A 21,802-nucleotide genomic window follows, 5' to 3' on the forward strand; every position below is an offset into this window, starting at 1 on the left:
AGCTCCAAGAGGTGTGAACTACCCCATTCATCTTAACTGAAACCTGCTACCAACCTCAGGCACAGGAATGGGACTATAGTGTGGGGTTGCGGCTACTTAATTCAGCCCTGATTATGATTCTTTGAGGTATATGGATACCAATGCCTTAGTATGGTTATTTTGTGTCATAGGCAGCATTATGTATCATGCATGTTATAGACTCATGTTTCATTACGATTTGTTCATATTGCTAGTCTTTCAATAATGAGCGACTGTAGTTTGTGTTTAATAAAGCTAATAGAAAAATAGAATTTCCTTGCCACAGGAAATGTCTATATTTCAACATTTGTTTTCATCCCAAATTGGGTCAAAATGTCATAATGTTGAAACGTTTCACAGGATGAAATGTTTAGAAAAACTTCAATATGGAAAATGTCAAAATGTTTTTATTGATGTTTTCAACTGACTGATGTTGAAACTAATGTTTTTGACTTAAAATTAAAAGTTTTGTTGTTTGATTTTTCAGACAGAAAATTCAGCTGAAATTGATCTTTTCTTGTGGAAAATTTTGATTTAGGCAAAACCCCATTTTCTGAGTGGAAAAGGTTTTGTTAGAAATTTTTCAACCAGCCTTTGTGATTAATAATAAAGTGTGACTGGCATATTATTGTACCTTTTAAGCTGGTTTTGTTTTTACAGGTACTGTACTTAGGCAATCCACACCATTGTCTGGCAGCATTAGTCTCTGTAATTCAGATATACATTATGCAATAAGGCATAAAATAGTCTGTCCCATAATAGTCATAATCATTACAAACAAGAATGATCATTCTGAAGCAAGTTGGAGGATGCATCCATCAAATTCAGTTACACCATAATGGAATCTAATGACAGGATAACAATCATTAGCAAGTAGGATTTGGGTTCATTTGCACACTGAAAAGACATTGAGGCTACTAATGTGGTTATATTTATTTATTTATTCAAACTTTTTTTTTCCCCTTCCCCCACTTGCTTTGATTTAAGTGACGGACACAAATTTAAGAAGTGACGTTGTGCATCCTAAAAAATGCTTCCTAAAAAAAATTTGTGGTTATGAAAGATGATGGGTGGATTGCACTGGAAACTGATGTCATCTGTTCATTCACAGAAAAGAGGCCTTGATTCAGCAAAACAGTAAGCACATGCTTAAGTAATACGCTGAATAAGGATGGACTTTAATACATGCTTAAATTTAGGCATGTGGTTAAGCCTCTTGCTGAATTCGGGCCATACACTGTATGGTTATCAGCAGTAGAAACTTCTCTCATGGCACCCAAGCTAATGTGAATTAACCGAGAGCTGGAGGGAACTCCCTAGGTATGAACTTACTTCAGTCTCTGTGGTTACATGTTCACCCGTAATGTGGATATATACTAAATTCCATATACATTATGGGGGAGAAGGGCGTCTTTCCTAGGAGATCTTAAAAATCGATGCTCTGTCTGCTGGAATACATTCTAGGAGTCTGTGTAGTCCAAAAACCTGTCTCCAACTGCATCGGAGGAGGAAACTCCTCAGTAAGTGGTTATGGGAGAGAAAGAGAAAGTTACTGACTGATGCATGACCTGAAGTGTGAGGATTTATATTTCTTCCAAAGCTTTATTTTTTAACATTTCCTATTAAAACTCTGGATACATTAGTTATATACACCTCTACCCCGATATAACGCGACCCGATATAACATGAATTTGGATATAACGCGGTAAAGCAGCGCTCCGGTGGGGCGGGGCTGCGCGCTCCGGCAGATCAAAGCAAGTTCAATATAACACTGTTTCACCTATAATGCGGTAAGATTTTTTGGCTCCCGAGGACAGCGTTATATCGGGGTAGAGGGGTGTGTGTGTGTGTGTATATATATATATATATTTCCAATCCTCCCTTTTAATCGCTGAGGTACTTTTTTGGTAAGGGCAGGGGGTTGTGCCTTGATGGCATTGGTCAAAATTTCTCAGTTTGTTTGCCTGGGTGAGGCATTCCACCCCAGAGGTGGCTGCATTTCAGCAATGGGTGAAGTGGTTCCTGTATATTTTGGTTCTGACACTTTGAGATGAAAGGTGGTATATAAACGTAAGAAACTGAAGTCTTCATTATATCATCATTGTGCAGAATTTGTTTCTGATCTTCCACTGTTCTATGTTGTTAATTCTTATGATTATTATTATTATTACTTCTATTATAAATTATAATTATCTTCCTCACTACCAAATGGAGAATAAAAACACATTTAACAATGGTCCTTGTCAAATTACATGTTATGGGTATTTGTTTATCAATCTGCTACATCCAGGGCATGATTCATGCAGACTAGAATTACACTTACATTGAGTGTTATGCATTCTTGACTGCCAGCAAGTGCAGACTGGATTGATTTAATTTGATGCTGACTAGAAAGAGTGGGGAAATTATGAGCTTTTGCCATTAATACTGTCAGAACTATCTGAAGCTGGAAATGCTGGATTGAGTATAATTGGACTTTTACAATTGAGGCAACTTGAAGAAAGAAAACAAAGGAGGAAAAGACCTTTACTTAGTAAGTTTCTATAATATTCTTGTTGTTATGGAGGGTGGATTCTTTGTATTTTAATGAGCTACTTTCCTAACAACCCAGTTCCTCTGTCTGTCTGTCCCTGCAGCAGAGTGACCAGCCTGCATTTGGGACATCAAGCCTGTTCTCATGGAAACGACTGGGAAAGGAAAAATTTGGTATTGGAGACAGCTGTTTCTCAGACAAAATTCCCACTGAGGTCAATGCAGCTGCTGTTGGAGTTACTCCAGGCTTATGCGGTGTAAGAAAGAGGAGAGTCAGGCCCCTTGTGCCTTCTTCTGGGAGGAGGTCGGAGTTCCCGCACAAACAGCAACTTCAATCAAAATACTGATAAGAAACCATGAGAAAATTCTCTGGATTCCCATTTGGATTTGGAGCTAGTTTCCCCCAGACCATATGGGGGTGTGTGGGGATTTCACTTTGATGGAGGGAAAGAGGCATTACCGTTACATGCCGCTCCTTGGATTTTCAATAGGGAGAGGAGCTTTAAATCGTAGTCAAGACTTCATAGGACTGATGCCGGGGGTGCAGAGGCCATGTGCTGAATTATATTTTCTTTGGCTGTCCTAGTTATACCCAATATGCCTAGACAAAGTGGTCCACTTTGGGGGCTGCACTGGGCCCCCCTTGTCGATGGGAGGTTATAGCTTCTTTAGGTGGCCCCAACCTTCCCCGTGGACTTTGTGATGTGGAGGATAAGACCTGGCTCATGTTCTTTGGTTAACCTTCCAGAGATCCAAAGGTTTTCTTCAGAGTTCAGCTTTGGGATCTGCCCAGCTGTTCTACTGTAGGTGAAGCTGTGGTTTATTACAAAGCTGGCTACGTTTTGTGAGGCGGGAGTGTCAGAAATGTTTTAATTTAAAAGCCGTGTAAAAATTCAAAAGGCAAAGCTGGCATTAATAGGCCATACCTCTTGCCAGGGTGTTAAGTCCCCCACTGTATGCTGCCACCTCAGAGCAGCTGCATGGTCTAGTGGTTAGGATGCTGGACTGGGGTTCAGAAAGCCCAAGTTCTATTCCCACCTCTGCTGTGTGACCCTGATAGTTTTCTTTTCCTTCTCTTACTCTGTTAAGATTGCAAACTCTTCTGGGAAGGGACTGTCTCTTACTGTATGTTTGTAAATTGTCTCGCACAATGGGGCCCCACTCTTGGTTTGGAGTTTGTCATGATACAGCTCCACCACATGGTAGCTACTACTGTTATATCTTTCAGGAGACATTTTTCATCAAAAGGAAGCCATGGTCTGTAGACAAGAACAATTTATTGTAGATTATATTTCTTTACGGCCCAATCCAACCCCTGTTATGTCAAATAAGATTCTCATTGATTTCCATAGAAGTTGGTTCAAATCTTTAAAGAATATGAACTTTCCATACAATTAGCCTGTTCTGGTGACTCGTGAATTTAGTAAACAAGCAGAGTCCAGATGTAATGCAGGTTGGCCACTAGATATGGCATAACTCCTGTTGATTTAAGTGGGGGCAAAGAAATGTGTTGTGGACTTTTGCACTGCTGATCTGAACATATTGAATACATAAACCAGAACACATGGGATGTGGAAATTGCTTTCCAGAACACCAGGTGGAACAACATGACACTGCTGCATCAGAAGCTACCACTCCTCAGTGAGTAATTATTAATTGCTAGCATATGCAGTCATTTCTGAATCACTCTTTAAAGACTCTATGATCTAGCTGCATATTCATGACATTAATTGGTCCCAATCTAATCTAAATTCCCACCGACCATTGTTATAACTGATTATGCAACCATAATTGGCTGGCTTTGTAGGAAGTACCTCTGTTTTGAGGAAGTCCAAAGGCAACTGGCCAGCTGGCTGGCAAAGATATTGGTTCCTGTTGATGGTACCCAAAGGGACCGTCAGAGCTATTAGTTCCTGAATCCATCTCATGTAATTGTAGTTTTCATTCAGATTCAGCAGTATCTTTTTAGCAGTACACTACAACCTTGTTAATATGCACTATTTATGTATTTATTTAAAATAATAGATACCTATCCAAGGCTCTAGGCATCCTAACACCATTAATTCTCCAATAAATACAATTCAACTAAATCTCATCAGCATTACAATCATCAGTTCCACAGGAACTCAGCCGGACAGCCACCTCCTCCCTTCATCATGCCCTGAGCCTTTCCAAAACACAGGTGTCTTTGCACTATACCCAGAAAGTCACCACATTCAAGCTATTTTGGGCCAACAATGGGAGCAAGTCCCAGAGTCTTGGAGCCCCACAAAGAAGGCCCTGCCAGTTGCCCCCCCCCCTTTTATAATGAAGGGTGTCCAGCTTGGGCGCACACACTGACTGCAGCTACGGGGGGTGTCATTTCTAAAGCGCACGAACGTGTTGCACATTAATAGGTCAGTGTAGACCCTACCGGTGCGCACTAAAGGTTCCCTAGATGTAGTACTGTTTGAAAGTGTCCTATATGTATATAGAAAAAGAGAGCCCCCCAAACCTCTGATTTTTTGACATCTCCCTAGAATGCAAAAATTGCCAAACCCATGAAATCATTAAACTCCGAAAACCAGAAATCGTAATTGTACGTCATAACCAAAACCTTACACGCCGCTTGGAGACCATTGGGCAGCCAATGCCATATCCCAGAGCACTGGTAGCAAATGCTTCCCGTGAGAAGCTCTGCTCGGCAAGTGAGCCACTATGTTCTGCACCAGCATCAGACTGTGAATGGGTTTGAGATGTAGCCCGGTGTAGAGCACATTACAATAGTCTAATCTTGAGATGGATAACAGTGGCAAACTCCACATCCGAAAGGCGAGGTTGTAATCTCCTAGCCAGATGCAGATGGTAAAAAAGCTGACTGGCTCAGCGCTGTAATGTGCTCCTCAAACAGCAGCTGGGGGTCTTAACGCATCCCCTGAATTGTGAAGCTTAGTAACTAATGGCAGCTATCCTCCTTCAATCAAAGGAACTGATGACACTTCCCAATCATGGCAGGATCCACTATGAATTTTGCCAAATATTAAATGAATAAGCTCAGTAAAAAGAAAAGCCAGGATAATACATGGACAAATGCCCTTTGCTCATTTCCTTTGACAGTTATGCCGTAGCTGGGTATTCATTATTTATGACAGCAGTAATGCCCTGTAGTGCATCTTGTAAAAATAATGAAGTCTTAGTAATTTGGCAACTTACGACTGTCTTTGCTACCAAATCTTTGCTGAGAGGTGGGGAAAGATAGCTACTTTTTTGTGCAGATGGTAAACTGTGTGGGCTAGAGATGACTGGATATGGGGTGGTTAGAATGTATTTTGCGTCAAAGTAGTTATTCCTAAAATGCTTAGATGCCTAGGTGTGATGCTGGCAGACCAGCCAACCTGTGTATGACCCGTCACAACTTAACAGGAGGCATTATAACTGTAATTAAGACAATCTACTTGTTTGTGAATTTCAAAGGTACTAGACTAGCAATCAGCAACACATTTATTTGTAGTCATAGAAATCAAGGGTAGATGCTATGTGTATTTGTCTGTGTTTACCTATATCTTGTTAGAAGTTTAACAATGTAACCAGATTAGCTTGTAGACGCTAATTCCCTTTCATGTCTTAATTGCCTTAATTATATATGTGACTGTGTCCAGTTAATCTTAAAATCAAAGATGTAAGATACAGCAGAAAACTAATAATATTATCTACGTTGTCTTCAGCGTAACTATCTATGTTATAATGGAGGACTAATTGCCTTATGTGAATGAGTGTAATTAGTTTACCTGTGTAGGCATAGGAAATAGAAAATCTGCTTCAAAGCAATGGTCCATAGGCGATCTGCATTGCCTGTCCTTCCTCGGGGAAGGCACCGCTGCAAATGTTTCTGTGAGGAGGCTTGTTCGCTTGCCAGATGAGCTATGGAAGAGAAACCTCAGGCCTGATCCTGGCATCTCTAGAGTGCTTAAACTTTGAACAGGGAAAGTGTAAGCCATAGGATGGAGATCTTCCAAATAACTATTTGGAATAACCTGGAAAATGCATGGAAAGACTCTAACAGATTTTTTACATCCAAGCTGCCTTTGGATTCGGACCTGTTTGGGGGGATTCCAGAGAGACTTTTACAAGCCAGCGAAGTTCCCTGTAAGCTGCGCAGCCGCACAGCACTCTATTTAGCACTGCGCAGGTGCTCAGGGAACCTGCCCAGGGACGAGCACTCCCCCACTCCCCCGACCCCAAACTGTCATGGCCGGGGCAGCCCCTCGGCTCCAACTATGCCGTGGCCTGGACCTGCTGCAGCCGGGGTGCCCCTACTGCAGCTGGGGTGGCATGGCGGGGCCCGGACCCAGCTGTGGCTGGGGCAGCATGGCCTGGCCCAGACCTGAACCCCAGCAACCGGGCCCGGACCTGAACCCAGGCGCCTGGCGCGGACCCAGCCGTGGCCATGGTGGTCCGGCCCAAACAACCTGGCCTAGATCCAGCCACAGTGGCCTGGCCTGAACCCAGCTGTGGCCGGGGAGGCCCAGTCCAAACCTGGGTGGCCAGGCCAGGCCTGTCACGGGGTGCCTCTCCCTGAACCCAGCCCTGGCTCAAACCTATTGCAACCGGGCGCCCCTCCCTGAACCCAGTCCCAGCCTGGACCTGCAGTGGCCAGGGGTGAGGTGCCTATCCTGTGGCCCCAGCCCCGGAACTGCCACGGCGGGGAGAGGCATCTCTCTCCCCCCCCCCCCCCCCCCCCCAGCCCAGGTGCTGCTACAGGGAGAGAGAGCCACGTGGAGTCCTCTCTCCCCGCCATAGCCCAGAGCACCCTCCCGCAGCCCAAGCCCCACCCCAGAGCCTGCACCCCCATCTGGAGCCCTCACACCCCTGCACCCCAACTCTCTGCCCCAGCCCTGAGCCCCCCCCCACACTCCAAACCCCTTGGTCCAACCTCCACCACACTCCAACCCAGCCCTCAGTCCAACCCCCACCACATGAATTTTATTCTGTGCACGAAGATGAAGGTGATGCGTCACACATCACCTCCATCTTGGTGCACAGAACAAAACCCATTCCACACATGGGTTGGAAAAATTAGAGGGAACTCTGCAAGCCAGCAGTTCTTTCCATCACTGCTATGATCCTGAACTGTGAACACTGGTGTCAAGTATCAGAGGGGTAGCCGTGTTAGTCTGGATCTGTAAAAGGCAACAGAGAGTCCTGTGGCACTTTTAAGACTAACAGATGTATTGGAGCATAAGCTTTTGTGGGTGAATACCCACTTCATCAGACGCATGAACACTGGACATCACTTGTATGTATATTGATCATGTAACCATTTGTAACGCTCTTCTTTCTTTTTCCTTTTATTATGCAATCTTTAGTTTTTAATTACTACAGGATTGGCATCAGCGTGATTATTGGGTACTATTGAGACTCCTTTGGGACTGGTGAACCTCACCTTTTGAGGAATCAGGTATTTAGTAACCCTCACTATATTAGTCTTGGCTGTCTAGATGGGAGCCAAGGGTTGGATTGCCTATTGGGAACTGTTTGGCTTCTGGTTAATCAGCGTAGTATCACAGAAGCTGTTTTGTTATTGGCTCGGTGAATCTAATTATAGAATAAACACCAGTTTGGGGGATTGCCCTATTTCTTGCAGTCTGTCCTGAGTGTGGCATTCCCAGTGTGGCCCATTCAGGCACTCGGTCACACCAGGTAAAGGGAACACTAAGACAGATGGATGTGGAAGTACCATAGGATTTCCTGAAGATTGTTCGGTGCGGTGCAAACATTCACTTTCCTTCCAGTTGTGAGAAACAGCTGAAGACTCTACAGAGTTTTAAAACTTTTTCTAGCACAATCTGTTTCCCCACTCGTTTGCCATGCAGCATATACTGTGCGCTGCCAGCAAAGAAACAGATGTAGCCGTTAACTCATTCAGAGCAATTATATCTGTCAGATTCTCTCCAGGCCTTCCAGCTTTGATCCCCACCTTCACTTCAGTTTCTTTCCCCAGGAATTACAAGGGTGGACAGTTTGTGTTTGCTCTGTACTAGGGATGATGCTCTTTTCTCCCCAGCTAACTAAACCTTTCAAGCATTGGCACTACTGTCTCAGAGAGTCTGTCCTGTGATCCATTGAAATGATGCCCGCGTTCTCCCTCTACAGCACATGAAGTGGTATTGTCCAAAGCTTAGTGCAGGGCATTTGGGACAAGGGGACCCTGGGCTTCATTCCTGCCTATACCACTTTACTTGCAGTATGAGACTGATGATGATGTCCATCATCACCATGGTTACAGATGAGGAGAAAACTCCATGATGGTCTTTGCTATGCAGATTTAATTTAAATGGGAAGCACTTAAATACTATGGTGATGGGTGTCATGGTGGCCCTTGAGGCAGATAGATAGACTGGCGGAGTTATATTGCTTTGCTGTGCCTTACTTTACCCATCTGTGAAATGTGTCTAACAACATTGCCCTGCTACTCCCAACTAGGAGATGGATAATATGTTCATATGGAAGTTGCTAAGTAATTGGGAACGGTTTTTATTGTTACTGCTGTATGTTAGCTGCCATGCATGAACTCCAGACACACCAAGGCCATATCCTGCTCTCAGTTACACTGATGTAAATGCAGAGTTACCACCATTGAAGTATGCCAGTGAGATCAGAATGTGGCCAACCAGCTCTGCACGCCCCCTGGTTACTCCCCCCTCCTAGTAATCCTGTGATTTTCCCCTCCCCCGGTCAGTTCCATGTGTGGCTCTACTAAAATGCTACTCCGCTCTTTAAATGTCAAATCTATCTGCAGTTTACAGGTTGCCCTGTAAGTCGGTGTGAGCGTCACATCATAGAAGGACTTTGAATCCATTCCAAGATGTGAGTTTGAGGCAAAGAATTCTTTCTTTTTAAATCCTGTAGCATGCTTCCTGCACAACCTGTTTTGGGCACATTGCCTTCTGAGTTGACCCACCCTTTAACGCATAAAACAACAGTCCGGTCATGTCTCTTGCTTGGAGAAACATTAACAAAGGGAGGGGACGGATTTGAGAGAGTTCTGCATGGATGAACAGGCTGGCATCCAACTTCAGGAGCTCCTTATTTGATCACAATAAGGAAGTTCAGCAGCAGCCACAGCTTTCAATGTGTAGAGTTTGCCCTGGCTGTTGCAAGGAGAGAATGTTGAGAAGATGATGGATTTCTTAAGGAACGTTTTGGTGAGTGTTGCACTGAAAAGGGGGAGATGGGTACTAAGACAGATGCACTGCCTACATGCCCCAGTGCATACCATGTGGGATCATTAGCTGCTGTTTCCCAGCGGGTAGCACCCTTTCTGGATGTCATTTACAAAGAGAGTTTCAAACTGGGCATTTGCTAATTACATTTTTCTTCTTCATTAAATTGTTCAGAATCCATGGTACCCGTTGACTAAACCCTTACCTGCGTGTGTAATATGGGAGTTTAATAAATAGTGAGCTGATATAGCTATAAACAGTCTGCAGATTGTCTAATGCTGAGAGAAGAATAACCGTGCTTTCCTGATAAAATGTAAAAATCAACTCTCTGCATTCTTTACCTTTTCTATGGTATTGGAGTTTAGCTTGAACAGTGTTTAATTGGGGGAGAGTTTTGATCTACAAGTGAAAGAGAGCGAGCTATGGACTAAAAGATTTTCATTTTGCATTTATAAACCCATTACTAGTACAAGTTACTAGACCAGTTTGCCTTGTCTGTGCTAATAATGGAGATTAGTTCCCACTGTGGCATTTTGCTTTCAGTAGGTTTTAAGAAGGACATACGGTAGCTTCAGTTTTGGAACATCAGTTGCACAACAATTGGGGAAGTATAGACTTCCTGTGGTGCTAAAGTTAAAACTACAACGGACAGTGTTACATGCTGATAAGAATCACAAAAGTACATTTGTTTTAACTATAACATCAAAGATGGGAAGATTTTATTTGTGCTATAATATGATCAGGCTTAAGGATGCAGAGATATCTCAGAGCTACAGGCATACTGTCCTCTTGAATTTTTTTTAGATAAATTCTTTAAAAAAAAAAAAAATTATACTCTGTGCTAGAGCACCATTTTAAAGAGTGGGCCAGATCTTGCAACATGGCATTGGCTGCTTTGTAGGACACTGCCACTGTATTCTGGCCCTAAACCTGTTCTAACTGGCTCAGGTTGGGTCATGCCACCTCCATTGACACAGAGGTGATGTGGGACCAGACTCTGAAAAATACCCACCATAGGAGCCAGATTTTCAGAAGTGCTCAGCACCCAACATTCACCAATTGTGGACGTTGGACTCTTTGATAAGCTGGCTTCTGGGGACTCTTTTGCCACTCTGACAGTGCAGCACTGTAAAAAGAGGCAAGGCTGGGTTTGCCCCCGAAGTTGGTCCATTCCTTGGCTGTGCTAATAGCTTCTTGCTATCTTCGCAGCCTGGAGTAAATTAGAGCAACCCCTAGGCTACTATTATAGTGAAAATTGTCCTCTGGCAACTATGTTTTCTTCAAAGCATCATACAAAATTTGTCTGTTTTCTTTTCTTCTCTCTGTTTTTCCTTTTTTAAACAAAACCCCTTTTGTTTTATTATTGGAAATCTGGATATTTACTGCAAAGTCTGCTGAAAAGCTGCCATACGTGCCATTCTCTCCAACATGGTGCTCCCCAGTCTTAGGGGACCTCTTCGAGCCATTAATGAGCAGCGAGCAGAATCATGGCTGTTAATCCCATCTTCCACATTATCCTCCTTTGATCTGCAGTATCTTCTCACTGCCCCTGCCTTCTCTCAGCTCTCTAGCCATTAGCCCACACCTCTTGTAACTGGCCACCTGAGCTCAAGCTGTTTTCTGGCTACTGTTTATTGTGAGCAAACAAAGGAATGAAGAAGACTGTGGGGGAGGAGAGAAACTGCTTTAGTAACATGCGTCCTCCTCTGCTCGATTCTGGAAAAGCCACATGTTTGTTTAATGGGAGTATCCCAATATTTTACAAACATGTTTTGGGCAGATGAGTAGCCTGTCTCTATTTTTAGACAAGGGATGGATAGGTCTCTATAGGGAGTGGGGGTGGGTTAGGGGTAACTGAGCATTCAATTGAATTACCCTGGGATTGTTTGATCAAAAGATCTGAAATGACAAATGACTGAAAATTCACAAAGTGATGCATTAATCTAGTTTAGTTTGGCTGGCTTGCTGGAATCTTGCCACTAATGTCTCTAATAGTCTATGTCTGTATTCGCCTGTGGGCTGTGGCTAAAAGGGCCTTTATATTTTAGACTTTCGGGGCAAATTTCTCAACCAGTGCTTTTGCAGATCAGACGATTATCCCTGTGTGCAATCATCACCAGCAAAAGTGACATCTGATACGCAAATGGGGAGGCACTTGGAAATGTGAAGGGTGCATTGAGCATGTGGTCCTTGTCCCATGTGGGGCAAATTCACTCGGGCTGCTTAGGGTATGTCTACACTGCATTGTAAACCATGGACCAGCACTTGTGGACTCGGTCTTTCCAAGCCCATGCTTGAGTGTTCACACTGCAAAGTAAACCTGGGCTTACAACTGCTGGAGTCAGGTCTCAAAGCCATGCTAAGGCATCTGTGCTGCACATAGCAGACCTTCTGACTCGGGTCTGTGGTTTGAGCGGCATCCACCCTGCAAAATGACACGGCTTGGACCATGACAGGTTTCCGAGTAGCAGCCGTGTTAGTCTGTATCCGCAAAAAGAACAGGAGTACTTGTGGCACTTTAGAGAAGGACTCGGGCTCTGACTGACCTTCCCCACCTGAGCAGGGTCCTAGGACCCAGGTCCTGAGCACTTGCTGACCCAAGTCAAACTGATTCGTGTGTAGGGGGAGGGGGTTTGGGCTCAAACCTGAGAGGTCAGAGCCCAGGCTTAGTGTGCAGTGCAGACATACCCATAAAGCCAAAGTAACCCTTGGGGGGGCGGTGCATATGAAATGCAGAGGTGAGTTTTAGAGGTGAAATCCATCCACTTGGGAGGCTTCCACCAGCCAGCAGGTAGAACTGACTGAAATGCTGGAGTAGCGGTCTCAGCTCCTCTGTCCCGTTTTCCCAGCATCGTGATGTACCTTTGGAGCCACTAACACTATTCTATGAATGGGGTATACGTATAATAATATATATTAAAAAGGAGTTTCTTTTAAGTTATAAGATAGTGGGGGGGGGGAGTGGGTAAAACCAAGAAACTGTTTTGGTTTTGCCCCTTGAGTTTAAAGGTGAACTGAATCACTGTCATTATTTGTGTCTCTGTACTCCAGCAGCACACGCTGTGTGCTAGGCACTTTCCAAACATATACAGACACACTTTCTGCTCAGATCGGCGCGCCGGGGCTGTGTGAGGGGAGGGGGGTTTGCATCTGTTTTTCTCCTGCAACAGCTGGAGTGATTATCTGGTCCATAAAGTCAGACTGAAAAGTGGGTAACTTTAACAAATGGTGACTTCAGTGCCTGGGCAGACGGCTATGTGCACACGCAGCCCCAATGAAGTAAATGGGCCTCTGGGAAAGCGGAGCAGCTTGCCTGCACACTTTCAATTGTAGGATCAGGGCTGTGAAGCACTTGATGTTGAGCCCTTTTTGTGAGGGGCCTTGTGGGACTTTTGATCAAAGTCCCTAACTCATTGGTCTCCTTAGATCATTTGCCAAGTAGGCCGTTATCCGTAAAACCATGCCAGCTAAACCACTGCAGGGAGCTGCGTTCACACCAGTCCTTGCATTGCTCAAGGTGTTAGGGTTGTCCTCAGCTGTAGCCAGCGAAATGCAGAATCCTGGACTTGTATCTTGCAAGGTAATGGTTTGTAGGTGTTCTGTTTGAAACTGTCTTCATTTGTAGTTTTTAAGTCTGCATATCAATCTCGGTGATTATTATGGAGCTTAATTGGCTTTGTTTCCTTTTATTTATCGTTGTTTAAAGATTACCTCCTACAAGATAGGGTCTTGTGAGCCCAGTTTGAAAATGTTATGTGCAAATTTCTTACACTTTCCTGCCTGATTTCTGAGCACAAATGGCCACTTTGCAAACACCAGTGGGGTGCTGGCATGTTGTCCTTTCCTTCGGCTTATAGTGTGCCAATTCCTGTACAGTTTCATGTTTTTTCTTAAAGCCCCTGTGTGATCATGTGAGAATCTCAGCTCCGTGTTTTTGTTTTTAAGTCAGTTTCTATTTCCCTTGGTTGCGGAGAAACACTTGAAAATGTGAACCCTAAATGCGCAAAACCCAGAAGGCAAATAAAAAGAACCTCAAACATTCTTTTTACAATCTCCTGATTTTTTTAAGCTAATGTCATGGTTTTTGAACACTAGGTTGGCAATACTGGTAGTGTTATAAGAAAAAAATAGCTTAAAAGCCATAGTAAAACTGAACATAAATTGGGGCAGGTAACTGAGACAACAAAATTACTTTATAGTTTAGTTGAACAAGGAGTGATTATCATTTGAAATATTATATTGCACAAATGAAAAGCAAACTCTGAGTCATGCTAAAGTGGCTGCTATTCCAGCTGATGGTTATTAACCTGCTAATGGATTGGTCATGTTCACTATATTCACTTCGCCATAAGGGTGGGTAAGTTCTCAACCTGCAGCCTTATTTTGATTCTTGTTCTGGCATTTTCTGTGGGAGCCAAGTACAGTACTTTCAGTGTTTTTATTTGAAGAGTGACTGTAATAGGGTTAAACGAATTGCAGGAGGAACTTAAAGGGAAGTAGCTTTATCACAATAAACAAGGAAAGACAGAGTAGGCAGGGTGGGGTATATTTGATGCTGTGACATTACACCCCATATTCTTCATAGGGAGATTGTTATGATATGAATATGGCATATCTAAGATGTATTTTATGCAAGATGGATCTTGTGAGATATCATTGGAAAGGTGATGATTTACTGAATATGATTATCCAATTTGTATGCATGTATCATTTTTGTGTCTAAAGTTAGGAATATGGACTATGTATCAATTACAAAAGTGTTTGCACCTGGGGAACGCCCACCTGACATAGGTCAATCAGTCTGGCTAGTTAGTCAATGCACCATTAGCGAGAACAATAAGACTTTGAAGATGCTAATCTCCCTGTGAAGTCTACCTGAGGATTTATGGCTACTTTGACACTACAGGGTCATGTGATCACGTCACATGGTATTGGACTCCATCTTGGGCTGCTAGTATTTTTCCACAAGGGGGTGGGGATCAAACTGGGAAACAAAGGATTCCAGCCATATGTAAATCCTATATAAGGCAGGGAAGTGAGTTAATCAGGGTCGGTTCCTCACTGAATCCCTGCCCAAGATGACTGCTGAAAATACCTCAGGCTGATCTGGGGAAGAAAGGACTGGACCCAGGCTAGAAGGTGTCTGGCCTGTGAAAGGAATATCTGGAGTTCTAAGCTGCAAGCAAGAGCAGTTTGTCTTCAAGAAACACTGCAACCTGCTTCAAACAACATTTAGGGTGAGAAATTATTACTTGCAGCCAGTTTCTTTAGTGTATTAAGCTTAGTTTGCGTGTTTGCTTTATTTGCTCAGTAATCTACTTTGATCTGTTTGCTATCCCTTATAATCACTTAAAATCTATCCTTTGTAGTTAATAAACTTGTTTAGGTTTTCTCTAAACCAGTTTGTGCCATTCAAAGCGGGTGGGTGGGTGAGTAGGGGAGCAAGCTGTGCATATCTCTCCCCACACTGTACAGTTCTCTGTGCAGCACAAGACCATACAATTTTGGGTTTGCACCCCAGAAGGGGTGTGCACTTGAGTGCTGGGCAGTCCCCTAGCTGATTCTTCCCATGCAGAGCTGATGTCAGTGTCAGTGTCTTTCTGGGTGTGTCCATACCTGTGTGTGCGCTAGAGGAGGGGTTCTCAACCTTTTTCTTTCTGAGGCCCCCCCCAACATGCTATAAAAATTCCACGGCCCGCCTGTGCCACCACAACTCTTTTTCTGCATATCCAGTAGATTAAAAGCCACGAGTAGCATTATGGGGTAGCAAGCAGGGCGATTGCCCTGGGGCCCCATGGTGCGGGGGGCTCAGCAAAGCTAAGTTGCTCGGGCTTCGGCTTCAGCCCAGGGTGGTGGGGCCTGGGCTTCGGCTTCAGCCCCAGGCCCCAGTGGGTCTAATGCTGGCCTTGCTCTCTGGCTTATTTTGGCGGACTCCTGAAACCTGCTTATGACCCCCCCATTGGGCCCTGGACCCCTAGGTGAGAACCACTGTGCTTGAGGAGGCTTCAGGGCCTGGTACAGCAGGACAGGGTGAGGAAGCCCTGGCTGATGGAACGGGCAGATCCCAGTACCTCAGGTGGCACCCCAGAGTGTGTGTGAGGGGGCAACCCATCACAGATGCATTTAGCCACCTACTGCTAATCTCATGTATTTTGTGATATTGAATGGAATAAATAATTTCCATATAAGATGGTAACTTGGCCTGAGGGAAGCTCCTTGGAATCAATCTTGGAGCTGAATATATCTAAGCTCAAATTGATTTGGCTGGTGTCGTTGACATGTATCTGGGAAACAGTACGCAAGGTACCACTTCATTGAAACAGGGAGTGCTCAGAATTTCTCTCTATTGGTCTGTCTACCTGCCTACCGATCTTGTGCTCATCTCTAACACGTCTGAGCACTCTTCTGAGGAAACTGCAGTGGGTCCGATAGGTCGAGAAAGCCTATGGCTGAGTAAAGGACAAACACGCACCGGGCTTGGGTATCAAGCCACATGCTTGGAAGGAAAAAGGACCAAAGAAAATCTCAAAGGATTCTTACAGCCAGGTTTTCTCTGGCTTTGATCAGTCCAACCCCGAGACTCCCTGGTGCTCAGTCCTCTGATAGTCACTTGGGATACAGTAATTCATGTTGACTGGGTCTTTCATTGCTGGGCTCCATGGCTGTTTTAGCCACGAGAGTTCATACCAGCGGTTGATTCTCTGCTCGGGGAGTGAGCGTTAACTAGCCAAATGGGGTCTTTATGCCCCAGTACATGATGTTGTAATCAAACATAGTTCCTGTTTCCATTGAAGAAAGATTAAAATACCAGGTTGTGTGTTTCTAGACAGACTGCAATGCAAAAGTATGGCAAGTGCTGGTGCTGGGAAATCATCACGGCATGTGTCACGGCTGGATAACCGCTGTTTTATCAAATCTTTCTCCTAAGCAATCAGCTGATTAGTTCTGTGGGTTATGGGACTAGCTTATGCTGTGCGTGGGGGGCTGGGGAAAGAAGGGGGGAGGGAAGAGGAAGAGACCTACTTTATTCAAGAGGTTCACACACAATTCCATCAGAAAGGTGAGAGTGAGAGACTGAACCTGAGGAAGAAAAATCTCCCCTTTGGCCCTACAGCATCTCTGTGTCCACTATACATAGACATAGTTACCTGCTAAATTATGTCTCTTTGGCCTGTCCTCTGACAAGGGGTGTGTGAACCACTGATCCATTACCATGGAAAGTCAGATCTGCTTAAGTAAGTGTGTGTGTGTGTGCGCGCGCGTGTGCGCAATTATATTGCTCTCTGGTTACTTCATGCGACAGTATGAACCACCGTAATGATGCTGCTAAAAACTGACCATATGTCCGTCCAGTGACCGCCAGCCATAGAGGATATAAAGCCACTGGTGCTAATGTTGCGAGAGGGGAAATGTTGTTTTAATTTTGGCTAAAGCACAGGGCTGTGAGTCAGCACTTTGGAGGTTTAACCCCTGGCTCTGCTACTGACTTCAGGGGTGACCTAGGGCAAGTCACTTCAACTCTCTTTGCCCTAGTTTTCTATTTGTAAAATGGGGATGAAAATACTGCCTTCCAGGTCTGTTGTAAGATTTAATTATTGATGTTGGCAAACTTGGCATACGTGGCCCTGCCTCAATACAGGCCACTGGACTTGATGACTTCTTGGGGTCCCTTCCAGCCAGACATTTCTATCATTCTGTGGTCCTACAAAATGCTTTGAGATCCTCCGATTGTAGGCACTACAGAGTACAAACTATCATTACTATTATTATGTGGATATGAAGATTTCATGGGCTACCCTCACTAACGGTAGCCACCTACTCCAGTTACGTAATTTTTATGAGGATATTAATTTTTTTTATTGTCACACTTGTAAAAGAAAAGATCTAACATTCATATCTGATGTAAATTAATTGCTCTTTATCAAACCCTCAGTGAATCACTTTTCTCCTCTTTGGCCCTGTTGAACCTGGAGATGGGCCAGAACCAGAACCCCAGATCGAAAGCTGGGGGGATGTTTGAAATCCATATCCAGATCTGAATTGTGCAAGTTGACCTCATTTATATTCTAAACAGGCAAGTGATTTATCTTTCATTTGTTTTTCAGTCTGCAGAGTTCTTTGAAATGCTGGAAAAAATGCAGGTGAGTAGCATGACAGATGTGGTACAGCACCCCATTCATGCATTATTTCTCCTTGGGAAAACCGTACAGAATGACAATAAACAGATACTGTGTGGATAGCAAGTTCCCAAAGCAGTATGTGATTTTAACATGGCAGGGTGATCTTACAATACACAAATATATTCCACATCACTGCGTCATTCAAAATAACGTTGTCCCAGTCTAAGCTGATCAGAAAGGATGCTTTGGTACTAAATCTGAATATAAAAAATCAGATGAAAATGTACAACTTCCCTGAAGGGTCTTGGTGAACAGCAGTAGATCTTAGTCCCTTTGCGATCAACCCATGCCGTTGTTGAAAAATTCTTTGAAAGCACCTCCCCAGCTTTTAGCCTTTCTAGGGTTTCAGCAAACACCGACATTGTACGCCCATGATTTTCAGGTGCATAAGATTTAGAATCAATATGCCTGTCGCCTCACAGCTTGAGCCGTCAGACAACACAAGGCATATGTTGTGCTGGGACACTGTTAGGCAACACAGCCCTGATTCAGTAAAACCGAGGTCCTTTAAAACACGTACACAGCTTCAAGCATATGAGTAGTCTCCCTGATGTCAAATTTAAAGTGCCTGGATGAATCGGGGCCATAGCACTTTGTAGTGTGTTTTGCAGTATTTCCCTGAAAATGCTCAGTGGCTTGGTATTTATTTAAGTGGCATGTAACAGCAGCAATCTATGGTTGGCTGTATAATGCAAAGTAAACAAAGTGGCTTGATCCATTTTACCGCACGTGGCATGACATTGTCCTAATTTACCTCGTGGGCTATGGCTACACTACGAGTTAAGAGTGTGATTCCCTGGCTTGTGTCCACACACTCCTGCTAGCTCTCACCGAGTCAGGGAGAACGTAAATAGCAGTGAAGCCATGGTGGCACAAGTATTGGCAGCAGAAGCGCAGCTGAGATGTGTACATACCACTGGTGTCAGGTGGGTTTGTACTCAGCATGGCTTACCCATGCCTCCGCTGTCACTACCTGTGCTACTGTGGCTACACTGCTGTTTATACTCATGCTAGCTTGAGGATATGTACAGCAGCAGGGGAACCACACCCTTCGCTCGTAGTATGGATCCATGGCCTTAGCAGGTATGTGTTTGGTAGAGCTGTGCAAATAACGGATTTGAGGGATCTCTGGCAATTTAAAAAAAAATTGGGGGTGAGGAAAAAGTTTTGGTTTGAACCAAAACTAAAATATTCTTAAAAAAAAAAAAGTGATGAATTGAAAAGTAAAAGTATTAATTATTGAACTTATTATGATTATTATTCATTTAAAACAGGCACCAAAACCTGAAGACCAGAGAACTGGGAGTCAGAAAAATAAGGTTGGTTTTGGGATGGATGTTGCTCATTGTGCAGAACTCTCAAAATTATTTTCTGTCTCTAGAACTAGGATTTCAGGGAATGTTGGTAAAAACACTAAGGCCTTGTCTACGCTACCAAGTTTGGTCGCCAAAAACTGGCTTTTGGCGACGAAACAGCAAGAGCGTTCACACTACAATGGGACTTTTGTCGGGAAAAACGTCCAGTTTTGGCGACAAAAAACTTCCACCCCTACGAGAGACTTTTGTCTTTTCTCCCTCCCTTTATTGTTGACAAAGAGCCAGCGTAGACACCGCTGATTGTTTTGTCCGCAGCACTGGCTTCCTCCAGTATCCCACAATGCCTGCCCTGATTGCTCAGCTCAGTGTTTTGATCTCGGCTGCTCTGCAGGTATGCGCCTATCCCCTTTCAAAACTCCGGGAAGTATCTGTGTGCTGCTCCCTTTGGGGAACAAACAAAGAGCAAATCATTAGAATGCTCCTGTCCTGCCCGGCACTAGGGACACAGCGGCTGGCAGACTGCTGCTGCAGGGGGAGGAGAACAGTCTCCGGTGCTGCTTTGCCATTCCTTAGCACGCAGAGCTCACAGAGCCACTCATGATGCTGCTCGCTGAGGGGGCTGTGGGAGAACTCGGAGAGAATCCCAAGATGCCGAGCAAACAGCTCTTCCTTCCCACAACACTGCACTGTGGGATACAATGTGGACATGACTTGTTGACAGAGGGAGCAAGTGTGAACACCCTTTGCGATTTTTGGTTTGTCGACTTTTGGGTGTCGACATAAGTTTTGTCAACAAAACTTGGTAGTGAAGACAAGCCCTGATTAAAAAAACTAAAGGATTTCAATGTTATCTAAAGACATGGGACTAACTGAATTGCAAAGATTAAATAGATGTGCATGCAGGTCCCTAATCCAGCCTTAGGTCTCAGACCTGTTTGTCTTTCTGCAGTCAGCTGTTTAAAATGGTTTGTCTTTTAATTGAATTGTTGAGAAGCTTATGTTGGTAACTGAATGGGAAAATGGTTCTGTTATGTCTTTATGCACTGGGGCATTTTGAAACAGAGAATCACAGGAGGAATGGAAAAGTCACCTACCCTGTCTTTCTATTAATGCAGGACTGGTTTTAAACCCAATTCAGTAGTTCAGTCCTTATGGTAAACTGCTGTAAGGGAGGAAGTACCTTCGTATTGGGTATGGGGAACTGAACCACAGAGACACAAAGGGTACGTCTTCACTACCCGCCAGATCGGCGGGTAGTAATCGACCTATCGGGGATCGATTTATCATGTCTCATCTAGACGCAATAAATCGATCTCCGAACGCGCTCCCTGTCGACTCCGGGACTCCACCAGAGCGAGAGGCGGAGTCGACAGGGGAGCCACAGCCGTCGATCCCGCGCCGTGAGGATGTGAGGTAAATCGATCTAAGATACGTTGACTTCAGTTACGCTATTGTCATAGCTGAAGTTGCGTATCTTAGATCGATTCCTCCCTCCCCAATGTAGACCATCCCAAAGTGACTTGCCCAATGTCACACAGGAGGTCTGTGGCAGAGCAGGAAATTGAGCTGGGGTCTCCTGAGTTCTAACCATTGGACCATCCCTCCTCCCACCTGGGTTTACACTAGTGATTTCCCCTGCACAAGGTGAATTCTTCACTGGCCATTTACAGACCAATCGGATCAGCTGGCCCTTTCTGTTTGACCAGGGGCAAGAATGCTTCATGGCTTAGTTTCCCGATCTGTCAATTTCTTATCACACTGGGGTGTTGTGAGGATAAATTTGTTTTTTACAAAGCGCACAGCACTGGGAACATTAAAACATACTTTTACTCTCTGTACAAGAGAGCAGGTTAAAAATGTTTGTATTAAATAGAAATGGGTAAGGATGTAATAAATGCCTAATGGAGAACAAGCAATCATTTCTGTGGTGTTTTGATCTTTTGTAGGAAGATTACATCCCATACCCCAGCATTGATGAGGTAGGTGCTTTAAAGCATGTTTGGATGGCTGCCTTTTTCAAAATGTTAATGAAAGTTATTTGTAGGGATTCTTTCCTGTCTCATGGATGAGCTGTGAAACCAAGATCCTGGCCACGTTGCTTATTAAAATGCCATTTGTTCTCTAGAATAATGGTGGTTGTCTCTAGGGCTGAGCTCTGTGGTTTTATAATTGTTTTTGTACAAGAGCCTAGAGGCCACAACACATTTTCATAAATGTGGAGAATAAATAACAAGCACGGAGTCCTGTCCTGGCTCAGTTGCATTGTGGGGAATTGTATTTCATGTACCTAAATTCCTCCAGCAGTTCCAGGTTGATGTGATATTTGTCCGATCATGGCATTATCACCAGACCTGAGTAAGGGGCAACATGTACCTGGGCTACCTTAGGAACAGACTAGGGACTGAATTCTTCCTCTGGAGAGGTCTATCGAGTGTCTTATTTCCCCGTTTCCTGGGGGTTGGAGGAGTACTGCAGATTACTGGTGCAGTTTGCTTCCTCTTCCACACAGGCTCAGCTGTGCTAGCCAACATATTGTGAGGGGGGAGCAAGGGGG

The 21,802-nt window shown here is 44.2% G+C and overlaps 1 protein-coding gene across 2 annotated transcripts in view; it reads left to right on the forward strand.

Moving 5' to 3' along the window:
• RAP1GAP2 (RAP1 GTPase activating protein 2) overlaps positions 1-21,802 on the forward strand; it is a 224,923-nt gene that overhangs the window by 162,196 nt on the left and 40,925 nt on the right. Inside the window, exons 1-4 of one of the 2 annotated variants that reach the window (XM_034752611.1) lie at positions 9,633-9,734; positions 17,858-17,893; positions 19,207-19,251; positions 21,195-21,227. In XM_034752611.1, the coding sequence (XP_034608502.1) occupies positions 9,708-9,734; positions 17,858-17,893; positions 19,207-19,251; positions 21,195-21,227 (141 nt within the window). In that variant the 5' untranslated portion in view covers positions 9,633-9,707. Of the gene's footprint in view, positions 1-9,632; positions 9,735-17,857; positions 17,894-19,206; positions 19,252-21,194; positions 21,228-21,802 lie in introns of those variants that run through there. The other variant, XM_034752610.1, reaches the window with a different exon arrangement.

Source organism: Trachemys scripta, chromosome 18, assembly GCF_013100865.1.
Source record: "Trachemys scripta elegans isolate TJP31775 chromosome 18, CAS_Tse_1.0, whole genome shotgun sequence".
Taxonomy (NCBI): domain Eukaryota; kingdom Metazoa; phylum Chordata; order Testudines; family Emydidae; genus Trachemys; species Trachemys scripta.